Source organism: Hirundo rustica, chromosome 2 (genome assembly GCF_015227805.2).
Source record: "Hirundo rustica isolate bHirRus1 chromosome 2, bHirRus1.pri.v3, whole genome shotgun sequence".
In the NCBI taxonomy this organism is placed as follows: Eukaryota; Metazoa; Chordata; class Aves; order Passeriformes; family Hirundinidae; genus Hirundo; species Hirundo rustica.
This window is the reverse complement of record NC_053451.1, coordinates 27,987,795-28,008,292: the sequence shown is the minus strand read 5'-3', so window position 1 is coordinate 28,008,292 and position 20,498 is coordinate 27,987,795. Positions and strand designations below refer to the sequence as shown.

The window sequence follows — 20,498 nt, the reverse complement described above, 5'->3', positions numbered from 1 at the left end:
TGTATTCATATTTTGGCTTTTTGTACTATGTAAAATAAAAATATTGAAGATCGAAAATCTTGGGTTTAAGTCTTGGGTTTTTTAAGATCATAAGTGCAACTTGTACAATTTTACAGCAAGGCTTTAAGATGTCTTTTCATTGTGATTAATGCAGAGAAATGAAGAACAAATCTTGTCCTTTGGAAGTCATTGGCTTCCTTTCCAAGTTAAATTTGCTATAAATTGTTGAGCACTTGGAATTTTGGCACTTAATTTCCATTACTGTCTTCTTTAAAGGTGCTCAGAGTATTTTTTTTTTCCTTTCATTTTAAATGTAATCGTTACGTAGTGCTCTGTGGTCTATAGTGCGTTTTATTTCCCTGGGAAGGTAAATTTTACCCAGTCAAATAAGGAAAATCTTGTAATTCTTTTCACTCTATTCAGGGGTCATGTTTTCTTTAATTTCAGCCTGAGATGTCACAGCATTATTTAACTGCCAGCACTCATTTAGGAGACTTGTTAAAATAGTGTATTTCATCCAATAATGGTCCTAATCCTAGGCAGGTGATTCCCCCTCTCTACTCAGCACTGGTGAGGCCACACCTGGAGTCCTTTGCTCAGTTTTGGATGCTCCAGTGTGAAAGAGACACGAGCATACTGGAGAGGGTCTGGTGAAAGATCACAAAGATGCTTAAGGGACTGGAGCATCTCTCATCTGAGCAAAGCATGAGGCAGCTGGGCTGGAAAGAGAGGGAATCTTACAAAATACCTGGAGGGAGGACGCGAGGAAGACGGAGCCAGGCTCCTTGCAGTGATTCCCAGTGGCGGGCACAAACCGAAACACAGGGAGCACCATGTGAACATCGTAGAACATTGTTTATTGTGAGGGTGACCAAGCACTGGAGCTGGTTGCCCACAGAGATTGTGGAGTCTCCCTCCTCGGAAATACTCATAAAATGACTGGGAATGGACAGCTTGTTTCAAATCAGCCTGGTTGAGCAGGGAGGTGGGACCAGATAACCTCCAGAGGTTCCTTCCAACCTCAGCTGTTCTGAGGTAGGATGATGTTTGTTGACTAAGCCTGGCAGCTGGAAGACAGCTTCTCCAGAGTGTTACATGAGTGCACTTGGTAAACTTAACAGCTAAATCATGATGCTGTAGGTTTCAGATTGGGAAATCTGAGTTCTCTGGAGCTTCTGTTCTATTACTTGGTCTTATTTGTTGTGATGTGCTGTCGTGTAATTGCACAGTGCTAATTGTAAATACACTTTAAAATTGAGCTCAGAGGAGGAGTGGTGTCCGCAGAGGTAAGGTAGAGTTATGATGTGACTGAAGCTGCTGGCTGTACTGATGCCTTAAGTTTTAGCTTTCATGTTTTTCAGATTCTCTGCTGCCTAGGTGTGTAGCTCTGAGCCTGGTATTAAGTGTTAGTCTGTTCTTTTCACAGGGTAGGTAGACAAAACAAATCCTTTTCCTGCTGGGGACCAAGGAGAACTGTTACAAGTTTCAGGCCCAAAAAAGCATGAACAACAAAGGGCTGAGGGGAGAGAACAAGGAGGATGGAACTTCTTAACGTGAAGCTGTAATTAGACAATTAAACCCAATATGCAAATGGATCCAAACTTATAAAAGTGTGAAACCTCGTGACAGTCGTCCATTTTGGGTCCATCTTGGGTGTAGCCCCGGCCAGGCTCTTCTACTGCCCAGGGTGTAGCCTTAAAGACCTTTTAATAAATACTTACTTTATTCTCTAGCTCTATCTAGTCTCTGTTCCAGGTCAGCCTTTACAAGGCATCAGTTCCATTCTTGCTTGTGCAGTTTAAAAGCTCTTATGAAATGGGATGGCAAGGTGAGATCTTTCTGATAAGCTTTTCTCAACAGGGCAAAATCCTGGTTCTGTTCCTGCATGTCACAGTTTCCTGGTTTAAAAAAAAAAAAAAAAAAAGGTGGAGAAGACATTTAAGCAAAAGTTGTTGTGAAATGGACATCCAGGAAGTAGAGGTGCCAGAGTTAAAGGTCATTGAATAATAGAATAGTTTGGGTTGGAAGGGACCTTTAAAGGTCTTCTAGTCCAACCTGAAGTTCATTTGTGACATATGACACCTGTAGAAGGAGTTACGTTTGGATGCTTTGCACACTTGAGGAACAAGTCTGTCTGGGAGCCTGGGGAGGTTCTGACTTGAATTCTTTTGCCAGTGAACTTCCCTCAGCAAAACTTTCCATTTATCCTGTTTTAAAATTAGAGTTGTGATATATTGCCTGTTTGAAGGGAAGGTAGGAAGATAATTTATTTAATATTAGTGGAGGCAATATCAGAAGTACTTACAGGTATGTGCCAAGAAGCAAAGTAATTAAAATGTATTTTCATCGTGGTCTCTGGATGATACTCAAGAGGGTGCTAATACTGTTGAGAAGTAACAGGCTATTTTATAAGCAGCAAAACTTATGGTTTCCTATGGATTTTTGACCTACATCCCATTATAACACCCTCTGCTCATCATGCACTTGTTGCTGTGAATATCCTTGTACCTTCCTGCCTGACTGCATGAATTGCAGTGCGTTTTGTGCCTTCTTTAGAGCTACTGGTGTGCTAAATGCTGCCCCCCTGAACGAATAAAGGGTTGAATTATAACTGCCTTTGTCTCAGTCAGGGAGCCAATTTGTGCCTATGTGCTGTATCGAGGCACAGATATTTTTTCTTTTTCTCAACACAAAAAGTAGAGTATCTGGTTCCTCCAGCTCTTTAAAATCAAGTGTGAAATTAAAAAATGGATTAAAAGGCTATGTAACCAGGAAACAAAATTGTGCCAACCCATGATAATGTGTCAAATGATGGATGTGCAGAGAGCAAGATTGCATAAGCCTCATTCTTTTAAGAAATTGGGCTAAAAATAGTAAGTATCCCTTTACCTGAGTTCTGTTTTGTGTGCTTATTGAGGAAAGAGCTGTGTAGAAGAAAGAATTACTTAATCATCCAGAGATCTTTTCATGCTGCCTAAGTCCTCTTTTCATAGTTACTATTCATACAACTTTCAATCCTAATCTCATTTATTGTTTCTAATTGGAGTGTTTCTGATCTAGCCAAATAGCTGCCTTCTGTGACTGGGGGACCTTTTTTCAATATCTAAAACCAATTTAGAACAATTTCATTATTGCTGACACTTTACAGTCTTTGTTTCCTTGGTCAAATTTACTTGGACTTCTAGTTGTTTGCAACATCAGTTTGTGAGAATCCATGCCTCTTAAGGATTTTGCACTGTATTTTGTCGCTCACTGCTCCTGACTTAGATTCCTTCAGTTACTTCCTGAAACTGAAGGATCTAAGTATCATGACCCAACTTTTTCAGTATTTAGGGTAGCACTCCCTGCAGTGTGAATGTTTGTATAAAATGCAAACACACACATTTTAGATGTAAGTGTGTGCATATAAAAATCTCTTCCTATCTACACATATGTATACAGATGCATTGTTTATTTGTTGGTTTTGTTTGCACACTGTTTGGATTCTTTGCATCCTGGGTTTTTCAGTGTGATTTAGCAAGTTGAGAACAGGTAGCTTTGCTTTCAGTTTGTTTTGCTACGCTCTTTTAAAGCTAATTTTAATTTTACTTAAGTAGTGAAATCTGTAAATTAAGGATAAAATCTTTTTGATTGAACCTATTGGTAAACTGATTTTCCACTTATATATTAGAATGAGTATTGTTCACTTGGCACTTTGGCCAGTATGGGCATATTAGGAGTGGCCCTGAACAAAGTTGTGCCCTGGCTTGTTGGAATGATTTTATAAAAAACTCATTTTTCGTTTGTTAAATCAATCATTTATTGATTAAATCTGTGAGAAGCTTTGCAGCTCAGTGTATTTATTTTACTGGAAGAGAAGAATGGAAGCTTCGTTTGCAAGATTTGAGCTGCACATCCTGGATATGTTGATTTGATTCATAGCTTAAGTACTACTCACGAAGAATGCAAGCTTTTGTTTGAGGGTATTTTAAAAATGAATCAATTTAGTCAAGTTGTAGAAATTACAGAATTCTCCAGCAGTCATGCAGTATTAGAAGCATGTTAAAAATTCAGGAAGGTGTTCATTATTAAAGGTGTCTTTTTTCCAGACCATTGTGAGAAGAACCTGTCTTTCAACAATGAATTAGCACATTGGCAGTATTTAAAAGTCATAAATGCAAATTAAAATCAAAGAAATACAGAAATATTTCACTTACCTGCTATTATCAGCCAAACAAAAATGAACAAAAGTTCAGGTAAATTTCTTATCTTCAGAACTGGGTAAATCAAAAGGCTCCATGAAATCTACTTGATCTTACTGCTATTCTTTTTTTTTTAAATTTTGTATTTTATATGCCATTTATTCCTGTAAAACAGAAGTGCTGGTAACAAAAATCATGAATTACAGCTAGATTGAAGAGATCTCTATTTTAAATTACCCGTGATCTATTATACAAATGATGATAGGTGTGTTTTCAGTTGTGGAAACTTTGATTGGAAAGCCAGAGCATCCTCTTAAGTTCTTGTTAGTCATCTTTACATAATTTCTCCTGTAGTCCCCTCTGTGTTTGCTGAAGCAACTCCGCAGAATATATGCCAGTGTGTTCTTAACATGCAGCTTTCCTGATGGTGTTAGCTCTCAAGTATTGATAGTAATGATGTCATTCATTGATACACAATGTGAGCTGCTGGTAGTTGATAAGTAACCTCTCACAGTGCATTTCATTGAGACAGAGACCATCTCTATACAATACTGAACTACCTGAAACTCCCTACAGTTCACTCTGATTAGTTTGCTCTGAGATTTGGATTCCTGATTTGCATCGCTGGCGTCTATTCTTATTTTCTGCTTTGTTACCAGAGGAATAGTGGCTAACAAGGCATCAGTTTTTGAAAGGGATTCAAGGGGAAACCAAAGCACTGCAGAGCCCTGTGCCTGCTGAATGAACTGGAGATTACCAGAAACCAGAACAGGGAGTAGAGTCACTGGGCATACAGATACGTAAGATACCATGCTCTGTTTTTATTGATACTGTGGTGTCCAAAGCCGTAGCAGATCCCTAAAGAGTCAACAAACATGTAAACAAGGGAGAGATGGTTGGATACGTAGTTTTTCAAAAGATATTTGGCAAGGTTCACTGCTAATAGGTGTTGAACTAAGCAGCCATGGGATGGAGGATAGTTTGTGTGCTTGCCTGGAGTAATTGGTTAGAAGACAGGAAATGGAGAGTGCAGATAAATAGTGCTGGAGGCCACAGAGGACATGTGCTAGGTATCCATGCTCTAAATTATACAAATTAATTATTTAGAGTTTGAAAATGGATGAGCAGTGGTATGACAACTTTGCTGCCAACATGAAGAATTGCAGAGAAACCTTTGGGGACTGAGTGATAATCTCCTTTTTTATTTCTCAGCTAAATGTAAAATGATGCATATTAGGGTTGGAGGTGGAGAGATTCCAACTTCATGCTAAGTATGAAAAGCTGTGAGGTGACTTAGTACACTTGAGAATGAGAAATTATGTTTTTTATAGTTCCTTGGAAATGTCACTGTAGTGCTCAACAGCAGACAGTGAGCAGCTATTCAGTATTTCAGGGAAGGAGAAGAAAATAGATGAGGTTCTTAGGGTAGACTGTGAAGCTCAGGTTCCCCTGCATCTTTTAAGTTTCATGTAGGTCTAGTCTTTCAGCTTCAAAAAGGCTAGGCTAAAACCGGCAAAGGTTGAAGGGCTAAGCTGATGGACATGCTTAGATTGATGCCTAAAAGGGCAAGACTGGAAGAAAGGAACTGTAGGAACTTCTCTCTCCTGGCTGATGTGCACCTGTGGTTGTTTACAAAGATGATCCGAGAGGCTCTACTTTTCTAAACAACACAGCACCAGTCGATCTTGTGAATATCATATTCTCTTGAATCATGGTGGTGCACAAGGTCAAAAATACCTGCATCACCTTGGATTAAAAATATTTGGCTTTCTTGAACGTTTTTGAGCAACGTTCACTGCTGCAAGCTCTCCAAATTTAGGCTCTTTACATCTGTTATTCCAGTTCTCACTAATATGAAAGACTTTCCTATGTAATTTCATCAGGCATCTAAGGCTTCAAGTGTTTAATGCCTGCAAAAAGATTTTCCCACTTTGCATGCATTTGATAAGCGTTTTTGTTTTAGTAATGGATTCGATACCAAATTTGACAGTGAAAGAAAACCTAATGTTCTGTGTGTGTTAGGAACATATTCCAAACAGACTTTTTCAGTGACAGTGTTCAAAAATGCATGACAGAGGCATGAAGTGATGCCTGAAATAATTTCTCTTGAGATAGAGTTCCCAGAAAAATAAAAAGGTGAATTTTCTAAGTTTCATCAAAAATCTGAGTATACAAGGAAAAGATAATTTTTTTAAATTAACATCCAAGAAAGATTCTTTGCAGACAGTAGGAGAATGGTTATTAATTTTTAATCTGCCAATTGAGCAGTAATTTTGTCTAGCAAGTCCTTGGTTAATTTTAAAACAGAGTTTGGAGGTGGTTTATATAAATCTCTCAAAATTGTACCCTTAAGCAGAATACATTGCTTTGAAAGCAAAACCTATTTGCTGTCTGTTATGCATGTTCCTGATGGAATGGCAGGAACCAGTAAATACAGCAATTTGCCAGAAAATTGGTTATTTTGCTTGTTTCTCAGGACTCCTACTTTCAGTTTGCCGGTTGCCTGTCCTGTTTTTAAGACTGAAAAGGGGTTTTTGAACCAGTCCTTAGCTTGAATTATTGTTTCTGACGTGCTGCTGTTGTGGTAGAACTTCCTTACAAATCTCCTTTCGATAATTGTAACCTCCTTTTATTGTTTGTCAAAAGACGTCATTGCCACTCTGTCTTTATAAAAATTCTTTATAAAAACCTGATTTCCCAGTGACTGTAGAGGATTAGATCCCATAAACATGTTCTAAAGTCAGCAAAACCAACTAGATAATGGTGTACCTACAAAAGCAGTTTCATTTGGCATGTCCTGCTTCTTGCCTTTCTGTCTTGCAGCAGAGTCCAAATAAGTATTTTTGTAGAATTACCAAGTTGTATTTGCAGCAGCATCCTGCTGGTTGTTATTTCCATTGCATCCCATAATAAACATTTCCAAGATTAGTATGCAACAGACCAATGCCCTATGAATGATTTTGCTTTCGAGGGCAAGATCTGTCATCAGTGGTGTCAGTTAAAAAGTCCATTGCCAAAACTGCTTGTTTTCTGGTGGACAGATTGCAAGATCTATATATATATGATATGCCCAAGCTCCAGTCCTCTCCTGTGACAAACTGCCATCAGTTATGGAGATCTCAGCTATGGAAATGTGTGTCTTGCGTTTTTCGCAGTTATTGATCCCCGCTTGTCATTTTCATTCTGCTGAGTCTGAGGTGCCTCTCCGGAGTTCTTTAAGGGCTGGGTACACGTTTTTGCAAATCGTTTTACCTTCTTGCTATTATATGTAGTGCTGATGTTCAATTTAGTTCTGAGACTTTCCTCTCCTCTTAAAGACAGAGCATTGTTTTAGGAAAAGCTCGCAGCTATTCTTCAGCATTTCCAACTTTCACTATGCAGACACTACGTAGCATACCTATAGAATTAATTTTGTTTTTCCAATCAGCAGTTCATGTTGTATGTACTTCCTCAGCCAAAATGCCATCCTCAGTTAAATTTTGTAGCTGTCAGAGGCATCTGTCTTCTCGTGTCTCTCCAAAGCTTTGTGAGCGCAACTGCTCCCAATGGTATAGATGTTCTGTCTACAGTATAACATGCTACCTGTTCTGGCAGTAACAGAAATCTCCACGTTGTTACGAGATCTCTTGACACATCATCCTTGCAAAACTTAATACTGTATGCAAGAGCTGTGGGACTTCTCACTTGCACGTAATGTGCAGTTCTCTGCTAACATGATATCATGATGTCTGCTTGCTTTGTGGTGGAGGAAAGCAGCGAATTGTGTGCCAGAGTAATGGTCAGTGTTCATCTGGAAAAAATCAGTTGGCTACTTAGTGTAATAAATTATTCTCGAGGACTTTAGACATTGTATTCTTAGTGTTTGGGGCAGGCAGAGGGGCAGGACGGATGTTGTTTGTTGTTATCAAAGTAGCTCAGCCTCATCAAAATATGATTTCTTATCTCAGTCTTAGTTGATGCAGTCAACGGTGTCTTAGTCTTTTGTGTTCAAGAGAGACTTTCAGGTCTCACTAGTATATTCTTAAGTTACTTCTGCATTAATTCATGCATCCATTGAAATTTAATCCTTTGCAGTTTCTATCTTAATACAATTTTCCTAGGATAAATTATATATATAGAAACATCTTGTGTTATATGTATTCTGTTTAAGCCCTTTGTAATTTGCATACTTTTGGGGGGTTTCTTCAGAACTAAATATTGTGTAAAAAAATATGTACCTTCCCCCCAGAAGCACAGCAAATTAGGACAGTGAAATATTCCACAATTACCATTCTGCTGTGAGGAAGCAAGTTCTTCTTCTCCTGGACTTAGCTAGTTTTGATCTGTTCTGGTATTTGCCTATACCATCAGATTTTTACAAAGCTAGAATGTCAATGGCTATTTGATTCTCCTTCATGCAATATTTATTTGGGGCATCCAAAGATCTCAGAAGCCAGTTTCCCTTATGCGCGAGCCACGATCTGCCACGTCGTGGTCACGTTTTTGTGTAGTCTTTTATTTGTTTTCAAACACAGAGGGTGCACTGGTCAGTCTTTAGTTTCATCCTCTATTTCTTTCTAAACCTTTAAGTCTGTTTTCCCAAGCAGAGTGTTTAGGACTGGCAGGCTGCAGGTCAGAGCAGGACCCTTCACAGGAAGCCTTGACTGTCCCCAGTCCTTAAGTCTACCCTGACCAGATAAAGCCTTAAATAGCCCGGTCTGATCTCAGAAGTGATGATGCTTTGAGCAGGAGTTCAAACAGGAGGGGTCTCCTGAGGTTCCATCCCGTATCAACGATGCTGTGTCTCGATTTTGATGCCAAGTTAATGAACAATTTTATGTGGAAATTCATTGGTTTGTTCTGGACAACATTAGCGAGAGCTCTCAGAGGAACTTCTGTGCTTACTGCCTGTGACGAGGTTTTTATTGTGTTTGTCATGCTGCAGTTTTCTTACCTGTCAAGAGAGGATCCCTTTACCTGTTTTGTCTTGATGTTCCAATAGCTATGAATTGGCCAGTTTGACAAGTGCTGTGTAAACACTAAGGAGTTTATGAATGCTAGGGAAATGGCTTTTCTCTCCTGTTTTAATAGATTTGCATCCACTTTTTCTTACACTGCTAGTTCATGACGCCAAGAGAAATTCTAGAGCATTATGACCTAATCAGGTGTCAAAATTAGTGCAAATACTGAAAGCACCATGTGAGCTGACCTTGAATGACAAGTGGGAGGAGTAAGACTTTGGCGTCTTGAGATGGGCAGCTGTGCTTAGGTCGATGCCAATTTAACACAGAAGTGCTCCCTAGCTCCATGCTCTGTGTGGGGCTCAAATTTATTGTCTAGGCATGAGTTAACTGAGCCATGGGAAACCTGGGGGGAGTTTACATTTATAGGAATTATGGCTTTGTAGTTTGGAAAGGGATCTCTTGGTGGTTGTAGGGAGAGCAGAGACTTGGTTTTCCATGTCTCAGCAGGCAGTTTAGATGCAGTTTGGAAGATCTGGGGTTCTCAGATGCTGACTTCCACTAAATCTTGGATTTGATAGGAGGAGGGATCTCAGGTAGTAAGAGGAGGGATGTGAGGTAGTGCTGGTAAGGCAGCTGGCTGCACCTCATTTTTTAGCCAGCATCTGCTCATTCCCCCAAATTTTCTGTGAGTACAGTGACTCTGATTAAAATAAAAAAATTACAGTCATGTAAATCATAGTGAAAACAGATTGCCTTGCTTCAGTTTTTTAAAGGGTTAGTACTGTTCTGTTAGTTACATTCACATAGTTTATCCTCTTAGAAAGCATTTATCAACTTGTGAAAATCATGATTTTAAGTCCTGTACATTTTCTTGGGGATTTTGTTTATATTAACAGTATTTAAATGCCATTTAAAAAATTAGATGTAAAAATACAATATGTATAATGTTGCAGATACAAGCACACAACTGTTTTTCTAAAGGTTTTTCCTTACTGTTCTTGTGTCTGGGGCAGTCACTGGCCTTTGATACCTAATTTCTTCCTGTTACTTTTATCTGTTTAGGTACTAATAATATTTATTTATTTAAAACTGCATTCGCTTTGCAATTTGGTGACTGCTGAATTTCCAACAAGTAAGGAGTTTGAGGAGTTTTAGCAAATCCATAAAAGCATTGCTTAGTGGCTGATGTGCCTAACTAGTCAGCAAGACCTTTTGTGTTTTTAGATGTCATTTTCTTACTAGGTGGTGGAAATATCTATTAAAAAGCTAAATGTTTTGTGTAGTAAATATTAATAACGTTATACTGCTTTGTTCATTACGCTTTCTAAAAAGCAAAGCTTTTGGCTTTTTCTTTGGTAGAGGCTGTATGATGGTACATCTTTGTCAAGTAGGGTTGCTGATGAGAAATCTGTTAGGCCTTTTGCAAAATTGTTAACTCCTACTTGGATGTGCCACTGTAAAGAAATCGTTTTTATGCTTCAGGTATCAGTAAATACATTTTCCTTTTAGTTAGCATCTTAAGACATTAGCCAGTGTTTTACAGCAATTCCTTACACTTAAATGCATTCCTTATGTTTACATTCTTAAATGTCTGTGCATATATTAAAGGAAAAGAAAGAATAAGAAAACTACCTAATGCAGAGCATAGCTCAAGTCAAATAGACTTGAAATTTTTTCCAAATTTACTTATGCTGTGCTGTAAAATCTGATTTCTGTAACAAAAGCAGTGACAAAGTAATTAGTCAGTAGGCTGGGATGCCTGTGAAAGAGGAAGTTTTAAATAAGGAATAAAATATTGTATTCATTGAGAGTAGTTTTATAATGTAATCAAATCCTGTTTTTTTCTGTTTCTTAGATGATGAAGCATGCCTGGGACAATTATAGGCAATATGGATGGGGACATAATGAGCTCAAACCAATTGCCCGAAAAGGACATTCCACCAACATATTTGGTAGGCTATATTTTCTGGTTTGTTTGTGATTTTTTTTAATATTTCTGTCCATGTATCTTCTTTGAAAGTCTACCCAATCTTTCTAGCGGTCTCTGTTTTAATAAAAAAATCTTGTGAAGTGTGAATGACAGGAACGTATTATTTCAGTCGTATTTCATTGAATTGCTTTATTAACCTATCTTTTTTGGGGGTAGCATGTTCTTATTGTTGCAGAGCCTAAGCTGTGTCTATGTGCACTGATGCTTTGTGTGTGTGTATATATAAATGAAAGTCCTGATGCAGTGATGGTTATTTTTTCATTATATTTTGAGATGTAATGAATATATAATGAATATAAATGTGGTGGGGTTTTTTGTTTTGTTTTGTGGGGTTTTTTGGGGGGGGGGTTGGTTAATCCCACCTTGTCTTGTCTAGATATTTGTGTTTAATTCCATGAGAATCACGGAACAGTTTGAGTTGGAGGGAATTTAAAAATGTCCTAGTCCAACTCCCTTGCCATGGGCTGGGACACCTTCTGTGAGACCAGGTTTCTCAGAGCCTCACACAGCCTGGTGTTGAACCGCTGCCAGGGATGGGGCACCTCCAGCTCTCTGGGCAACCTGTGCCAGTGCCTCACCAGTGGTACTTAGCACAGTGCAAGGAGAGAGTGTGAGCTGAAGGGAACACTGGAGAAAAAGGCTTCTTCCATGACAGGAGGGCATTTCTTAGATACCAGGACAGCGCTGTGTAGTATTCTTAGATACTTTGTTAGCTTGTACATAGGCACTGCCTTAAGTTTCGCTAAGAAAATCTCTTCTGAAGCTTACTGTGATTTAGTTTTATGTTAGTTATGTTAGTTTTATGATTAATTGATGGCTTGCCCTTATATTTTTTTCAGCTGATGAAATTGGACTTGACAGGGAAAAATCTTTAATGTTCACCTCTATGATCATGTAGTCTTTGCTACTTGCAGTTCTGTTGCTTAATTTGCCATGTGTAATTTTAGATTAACCTTGGTTTGTACCCAGACTCTATGAAGTTAGTTTTATTCCTTCATGTGGCAGGAAGACATTTTTATGATGTTTGTTTTTAACGTGACTGACGTGATATTTTGAAGCAGTTATGAATTACAATTTCACTGTAGTCTTTTCTTTCCATTCCTCCTTTGCTTATTTCTGACATGTCTGGTAAATGAGTCTGGAGGATTTCTGCTTTTTATCCTTGGAATGATTATTCTTTGGAGTGCTCATTTTTTGAAATTTTGGCATTGCTTTCTGAAAGAAATTGCAGGCCTTGTCCATGTTAAAGTTTCTGCTCCTCTTGTTCCAGCTAACTCTAGCAGCCAATGCCCTACATGTTTGTCCTTTTAAATCCAGATGCTATTTTGTGCCATTTAGTTTTTAGCCAAATCATGTCATGATTGCTCTATTCAAGGCTATTTCATGTGAAAAACTTTTCTGAAACACATAATCTTCAGCATATATCAAGTTTAAAATAGAATCAGCTATTATTCATTTGGTGGATGGTTGATGGGGAGAATGTGTGTGTGGGAACTGGTCTTTGTACCAAGGACTGTCTAGGCTGTATTGTTATTCCTAGCTCTTTACCAATCTCTATTACCCCTATTGACATGATTCCCAGCAGTATTTGCCTTTATAGAAGGCTTGCTTAATTTTTTTTGAAATCTCATGCTCGTTTTAATAAAAAGATGCTCGGCAAAATCTGATTTTATTATTCATCTCAAAGATGATTTGATCCAAACTATTTTCAGCCATTACTGCAATCTACTGTGCTTCCATTTCAATTCCTAGCACGTCTGTGAGATCCTGCAAGGAGATGGTATCACTGCTTGAACGGCAGCCCTTTGCATGAATCTTTGGGAAATCAGGTTTGCTGATAACTCGCAAGCGAGGTTAAACATGATGCAATTTAGAAAACAAATAAGTCATTAGTCTTCCCTGCTGGACTCCACTTTTGTCTAAAGCAGTGTATGTCTATTATCTGTGCCAAGGAGAACACCAGTGTTTCTAACTTTGCAAGATCTAGCAGGTTTCAGTCTGGGGTCAGAGAAGGTGAGAGGAGGTGGCCTGCTCTGCTCTTAAAAATCTTAGTTTTGAGTAATTAAAAATAGAAGGAAGGATAAACTTTTTAAAGCAAGATGCCCTATGCCTCACTGAAGCATGCCAGGAAGAATGTTTGTGGGTTTCCTCAATTACTAGTTTGACTTTTGTGACAAAACATGCTAGGTTTGCTTTAGCTGGCCTGCAGCAAGAAACTCTTGCCAGTCTTTTTGAGATGTCTGTAAATCTTAAAGGAAAGTCTGCTAAAAATACTGTCTTTCAAATGGTGTTTTGGGGCAGTAGTTGTTATCTTGAATGGCACCTCTTCAATAGCTGGCTCACAGCATGAGTAGTATGGTACTGCTTTGGGAAAGTATGACTGGGAGTGGGTGAGCTTTTAAAGATATTTACATTTAGAAGATATATGAAACAGGCCTTAATAGGTTCTCTGTTGGTGAAACGGGGTGATAACTGCTTTTGAAAAGTCTGGCATTTATTCCTACCCTGTAAAATGAATTATAAAAGTCAAGGAGAAAGTGCAGCAGAGAGGTGTAAATTTTCTTTCCTGTTTAAATTTTTATTTTCAGCTCTGCTGAAGGTTGTTGCAGCTAAGCTAAAAAAAAAGAAAAAAATTGACCTTTTTTGTTGGACTGCTTAAATTGGTGCAAGAATTTGATGGCAGCCACCAGGCATTGTTGCAAAGGGAGTTTGTGTGGGATCTCCATAAAGTTCTAATGAGAACACAAAGGGTGAAGAGAAAAGGCTGATGGAAAATGATGTATGTAAAATAATAAGCAAGCACAACAAACACTGAGCTTGCTTCAGGAGGGTTTCTGAATTTAGCACAAACTGGAGTAGTTGACGGTATTGTCAGATTCTCTTCCTGTAATGAAATCTGACTGGATTTGCTTTTGAGGATGAGAGTAACCAGCTGAAACATGCTGTTTGAAGGTGATTTGTCTCTGCACTTGTTTGATGACCTGTAAGTGAACATCTCCTGAAAGTACAATTAAAATTATTCAGTCCAGATATGCTTCAGAGTTTTCAATTGCATGTGCTTGTGGTGTATCTTTTACTCCAGTATCATGTGAACTAATTACCATAACATAAGCTGTAAGGATACTTGATTGTGAGTTAAATTGAATAGTTAGTACTAGTTAGTTTGTATTAGTCTTTAATCTCTGTTTTTCTAAAATATGTTTATTTGAGAACCTGATCTACTTTGTGGAAAAAATCAAGAAAATAGACAGTGCTTGGGGAATTTGGAATACTGTCCTCAACAAAACTAGAAATTACAGGCTGACATCTAACCTGATGCTTTCTGAACTGAGAGTTCTGACATTTGTGGCATTTTATTTTGTTGTTTTGGGGTTATTTTTTGATTTGTTTTGCTGATTTTAATTACCTGAAAAATAAAGTGAAGATGTGTGGTTTGTCAAGTAATAAGTACGTGACAAAGTACTGATACAACTCTGGCAAAATTGCAAACTTCCCATATTACTAGCAGTGCATTTCTAAACCTTGCATTTGAATGTATTCTGTCTAGAGATGAGCTGCTTTATATGAAGATGATCTGGTAATGTACATTATCCATAAACAGTTACATGTCTTGATACGTTTTGAGGGGTGTGGAAAGATCTTAATAATGATACAAAGTTTTGAAGCTGTAGGCCCTTGCATACAAACATACCCATTCTCATGCTCAAAGATTTAATAAAGTCATTATTTTGTATTTTGTCACACTGGGACTGTCTCATGCATTGAAAGTGCTTTCATGCCTCTCCTGTTCTCTCACCTCAGATGCCATGCAGACAGTCAATTTAACCTGTGCTACCTGCCAGCTCTCTCTTGCGATCCTGCCTTCTGGAGGGGAAGAGAGAATTATCACTGAAGTCACATTGTGGTTGTATTTGTGGTACCTGGTAGAGCCCCAAGGCTGCAATGCAGTGCCTTATCTCTTCCTTAAAACTTGACCAAATAAGTCTGTCATCTCTTTTATGAGGAGTTTTTATCTGGCATTTTAAGTGTCCGTAGGTGAGCAAGAAATGCCCCAAGGGGATAACTCAAGGATTCAGGTGGGGCAGCTCGTGTGCTGAATATTCTCTAATATACCAGTGGACTGCTTGGTTTGTACCACATCATTGACTGTGTCCTGTTGGCTGCCTGGCTTGCACACAGCCAGCCTCAGCCTTTAGCTGCCAGTGCCACCGATGGACCCTCGTGACATGGGACAAAGTTGCTGAGGTGACTGCCTGCTGCTGCAGCAGCGTAGGAGGCTCCTGCAGCAGCTCCTGGTGTTGCTAAGCAATGGAGATCTGACCGTGCATTTCTTCCCTGTGCTGGGGAGCAGGAGCAGCAAAACTCCCAAAGAAAAAAAAATGCATCTGTCAGACTGCAAGGATGGGAAGCTGTTGCAAGAAGGAGCTGAGTCAGGCACTGGAGCCTGCTTTTCCAGCACCTTTGACAAGTACGGTGTAGCTTGGGAGAACAGTGCGATTTCTTTGTCCACTTTGGCGTTCCTGAAGTGAGAGGTGGAGTATTTCTTGTAAGCGCTACAAGAAAACACTGTGACAGATTTTTTTGTTATTACTTACCCTTGGAAATATTTGTTAGTTTATAAGACGTTTTTGTTATCTGTCCTTGTAGCAGTTACTGGGCTGCCTGAGATGCTTTGACATTATCATCTGCTGTCACCTGATTAGTTGTAATTTACTTTTGAAGTTCGCATTGAGTGCCAAGGGTGTCTGATTTAGTAAGCCTTTTGTATTTTCTGGTTTGTTTGTTCGGTTAGTTTTTAGCTGGCAAAATACCTGTTTATAAACAGTATGGAGACAAACACTTTTACTGGAAAGAAAATAGATGATACACTTTAAAGACTGTGGAATGACATTTTGAAGATATGACAGAGACTTTTGGTGTCTTCTCATTGTAAAGTCCTAATGAAAAGACAGATGGAAAATGCAGCTTCTGCTCAGCATCCTTTTTCTGTGCAAGTGTTCAACCTCTGAATCCATGTAGAGGATAAATGAGCACAAAAAGAGAATATCAGGTATATATGTAAACAAATATGTTCTTGACTATGTGTTATCTTGATTAAAAAATACCCTCCTTAGTAAGCAGTAGTTCTTATCTTTTAACCGTACATGCACAAGTAATCTACTCATTATTTCCTTTTTCTGTGGCAAATGGAGGGGGAAAGAAAATCTATTCATACTAACTAGGGAAGAGAGGTAATTTCACAATGCAAATTTCATCCTAATCTCTGTATTTGAGGTTCAAGACAATTTTAAAATAAATGGAAATGGCCTTAAGACAGGCCTATGCATCTGTATCCTCTGCAAATTCAGTAATGAGTGACTACAGCGAGATAATGTTGAATATTATATGTACATTGAATGTGTATTTTTTTTTTGACCATTAACACAAATTTTGGAAAGATAAAATTTTCAGAAAGAGCATAACTCTTGAGTTGCTGGCTTTATTTAAAACTAGAACAGTGTTCTTATATCACAAGAAAAGTTCCTTCAGATCAGAGGACAGATCAAACATGATCATTACTCAGTCTTCAAAAATTGCTCTCAGCAGCTACCTAGGGAAGATATGTAAGAGCAGGAAAAGCTTGTAGTGAGCTTGTCTTGGAGTACTTCACAGCCTTACAGAACGTTCATGCTTCTGTAGTCAGAGGTAGCAAGTTTTATTTAATGACTTCTAGTTTATCTTTCCTTGATTTTGTCCAAACCGTTGGAGTCTGGGCAAACTTAAGAGCAAGATAACCCATTTACACGTGGTTTGATTTGATATTGTGTAGAAATACATCTTAGTTTTGAAGTCTGCTCACTGTCCTGGATTACTAGTTTTGATGTTGGAAAAAAAAAATCTGTTAGTCATCTCTGGCTTGCCATTCGTGAGTTTGTGGAAGTGCATATGCCCTCAGTAGTGCCCCTGTTCTGTAGGGAGGGTCTTGGCCTGTAAACTAATTTCTTTTATTTACATTTTTTCACACCTGATATGTTGCTGTCTTCTTTCTTTGTATATTTTCAAGTTGGTGGTTTTGGGGTCTTTGTTGGTCTTCGAGAGGAAGGCTAAAACCTTGTTCCATTTTCTGTTTTGTTTGCTGTTCCTTTCCTAATGATTGTATTCTCTGTCTTTTAGGTTCCTTGTTGAGTCTACAAACACTGTTCAGGGTAGCTTTTCTGCAGTAGCATTCCTTCTGGAAGTCTTCATCCACTGAATCCAATTATATATTTTATAAACCTAATGTTATAAATATTTTCAGTTATTTAATATTTAAGCTTTTGCCTGAGCAATCATCTCAGTAGGATCCCACTGATAATTTTAGCTTTACACTTAGCCCATTTCCTGTCTTTTAAACCATTATTCGTCTACATGAGAACAGTTCTCTTTTACCCCACGGCAGGTCAGTTTTCTCAAGAGCTTTTGCTAAGGGGTGGTCTCACATTCCTTCTGTGTATGTTCTCTGTCCACATGCAAGTTCACTTCTTAAAAAGCCCTTAACATTGATGCTAAGATAAGACTTCACTCTACAAAATTTCTGACGTCTTTGTTTGTCTCATTTAAAGCTGTCATCTGAATGGTGGTGCCAGTTGGGCAAATAGTGATTTGTTAGCACTGTTTTGCTTCACTGCAATGCATACTGTGCTTATTCAGAATATAGTTGTTCTCTGAAACTTGCCAATTCGTGCAGACAGGATACAATCTGTTTGTGTGTTCCCTCTTAAGCGTTTTACAGTGCTGGTGCTGTAGAAAAAAACAACTGCTTAGCTAAGAATGTTTTTTGAATATCTGATACTTCATCAAACTGTCACGGTGTGCCTGTGAATATCAGGAACTTCACCATGAGCAGCTGTTGTTTTGAATAATACAATATTCCTACTGCATTCTTCTCATACAGTTTGTATTAGTTCGTGTTCAACACATTTAGGGCAGTTGTACTCAGTGGCTTTTTAAGTGTCTGAAGCAATTATGTTAAATCCTATTCAGAAGATTGAAAATTCTGTTTTAATCAGAAAATCCCACAAAATGAGCAAAAGATGCACAAATGCAAAAAGGAATTAGATAAGCACACCTCATTTCTGTAACCTGCCTTGCAGGATAGTGAGGTAAGCATCTGCATGAAATGGGAATGAAAAAATTAGGTCATACTAGAGTTCAGGGCTGAGGTTCAGACTGAGAATTTTGATTCTTTCGAATAGCATTCTTTCCTGTTCTTCTCATATAAACCAGATGGTTTGCTCTAAGGAAATAAAAAATAGTTTCCTGTTGGAAATCTTTGGACTTAATGTTTATTTCGATTTGGGATTTATTTAGGTTGTGGGAGTGCTGTTCATGAATTTAAACGTTTTTCCTATACTTTGGAATTGAGAACAGAGGGTATAGTAAGGAAATGAAGTTAAGGCTATGCAGTCTTGTTTTGGACTATGTTAAAATATGAACAGGCATGACAGCTGGGTAAGAATTAGCATTCTGAGCTCTAAAACTCAGTCTGCTGAGGCCAACTCCATGGGCACATGTACAGCGAGGGAGTCAGGTGTGGGTACACTTTGCTGTCACCTGAAGCCAGCAGATGTACGAGGCAGCTGAATTCAGGCGCAGTTCAACCACGGGAGGGGAGCACCGTGCTTGTCCCTAATATGCTGATACTGTTCACTCAAGTCCTGCACCCTTCTGGTGAAGCTCTACAGCTATCCCACTGAAAATCCGCTCCTCTTACACTGTCACAAAGAAAATCTGGAATGTGGTTTGGGCCAAAATGTGCGGAAGGGGCCCAGATTTAAAGATAGAAAAGCTTGTGTGCCATGATGGCTCTTAAGTGTTGTTTTTTTTTTTTTTAATATGCTTTTCCTACTGCTTAGCTGATAAAGTAATTTAGCTTACAATTATCTGTGGAGATTGTATCTTGTCTTGGGAGATCTGTACTTAGCTTGCTTCACACATCAGGTCACACAACTGTACTCAAGTCCAGATAACATCTTGTTCTCTTATTTACTCTCAAATATTAATCTTGCTTTGCTTGCTGCTGTGTTTTACTGGTTGCTGACAGTGCTTAGGTTCTTCATACTTCCAGGCCATCATTCACAAATACTTTTCCCTTCAGTTTTGCACTTCGCATTTTCTCAAAATTGGCTTACTTCAGATCTGTATTTTTGGTTAGTTTTGATTGACTGCTTTGCGTGTGCAGCAGATTTGCCATCACCATTCACTTTTCAGGTGTTGTTCTTTCTTTCTGACACGCTTCCATGGCCGCCTTTGTACTCAAAGCCAGCTTCTCTCCCTCTTTCCTTTCCTACTCTGAAATTCATCCTCACCTTTCTCTCCTGACATTGTGGCTTTTCAGTTATCACCAGGTCTTTAACCTTCCACAAACTCAGATCATAGTTCCAACATTAATCTTTATTGTGGTCTGCACACAGTCCTCCTCCTGTGTACAATAATTCAGTTTGCTCTTTGTGCTTAAAAATAAAGAACAAAAAATATGGAGGAAATTAGATAGAAACGTAGAAAGTTGAAATGGTCTGAGGATATTCAGACTTTGTACTATGGGGATTGCATTCAGCTCTTGCTTGCATGAATTTTGAATTTATTTAAAGGGCCATGTAAGATTAGGTTGGGAGCAAAGTAAAGCAGTCAAGAGGAAGGTTTATTGCAGCATAGCTTTCTAGACAAAGTTTTAAATTTTGGGTCTTAAGAGCATAGGTATTTAAGCAGCAGTTTGTTGATTATTAACAAATACCAGCAGGTCCAGTTTTTAATAGGTTCAAAGCCTAGCATACAATTCAGTGTTCTGCTCCCATTACTTCCTCAGTTATGAAATTAAGGAAAGCATTACAATTGATCATTTAATGTTATTTATGGCTAAAGTACTCTATTGTCTGGTATAAAACATTAAGACCTCCTTTTCATCTTGTCTATTATCAGCAATTTAACAGAACTAAGCAATCAACGTGCTTAGTTTTTTGTTCTGCTTTTTTAATTAGTCTAAAATGTTAAAGGCAATTGGTTTCTTCATGGATACTTACAGGCTTATTCATTGCATTTTATGGCTGAGCTGAAATCATACACTGCAGTTTTGTATGAAATGTATATTTTCATTGACTAATTTGAAGCACTTGTTTTCTCAGTGAAATGAAATTCTCTTGTTGAAAAGTTTAATTAATTTTCTTAAATGTTATCTTGTTCCTCGTGAGTCATTAAGATGTTTTGCAAGTGGTATGCTTCAGTAGTGGCAGCTTTATTGCCAGACCCTCATTAGAGATACAGAAAACAGTTGATAATTGTTTGCTTTTAATTTTAATGTTACGTATTTTCATACCATGTCTCTAATTGTCTGACACATCAAGAAATCCTGTTGCTACACTCTGAAAA

The 20,498-nt window shown here is 38.3% G+C and overlaps 1 protein-coding gene across 1 annotated transcript in view; it reads left to right on the top strand.

The window, feature by feature from the left end:
- Positions 1-20,498, top strand: part of MAN1A2 (mannosidase alpha class 1A member 2) — a 134,394-nt gene that overhangs the window by 32,516 nt on the left and 81,380 nt on the right. The window contains exon 3 of the mRNA XM_040055492.2: positions 10,980-11,076. Coding sequence (XP_039911426.1) covers positions 10,980-11,076 — 97 coding nt within the window. The remainder of the gene's footprint in view (positions 1-10,979; positions 11,077-20,498) is intronic.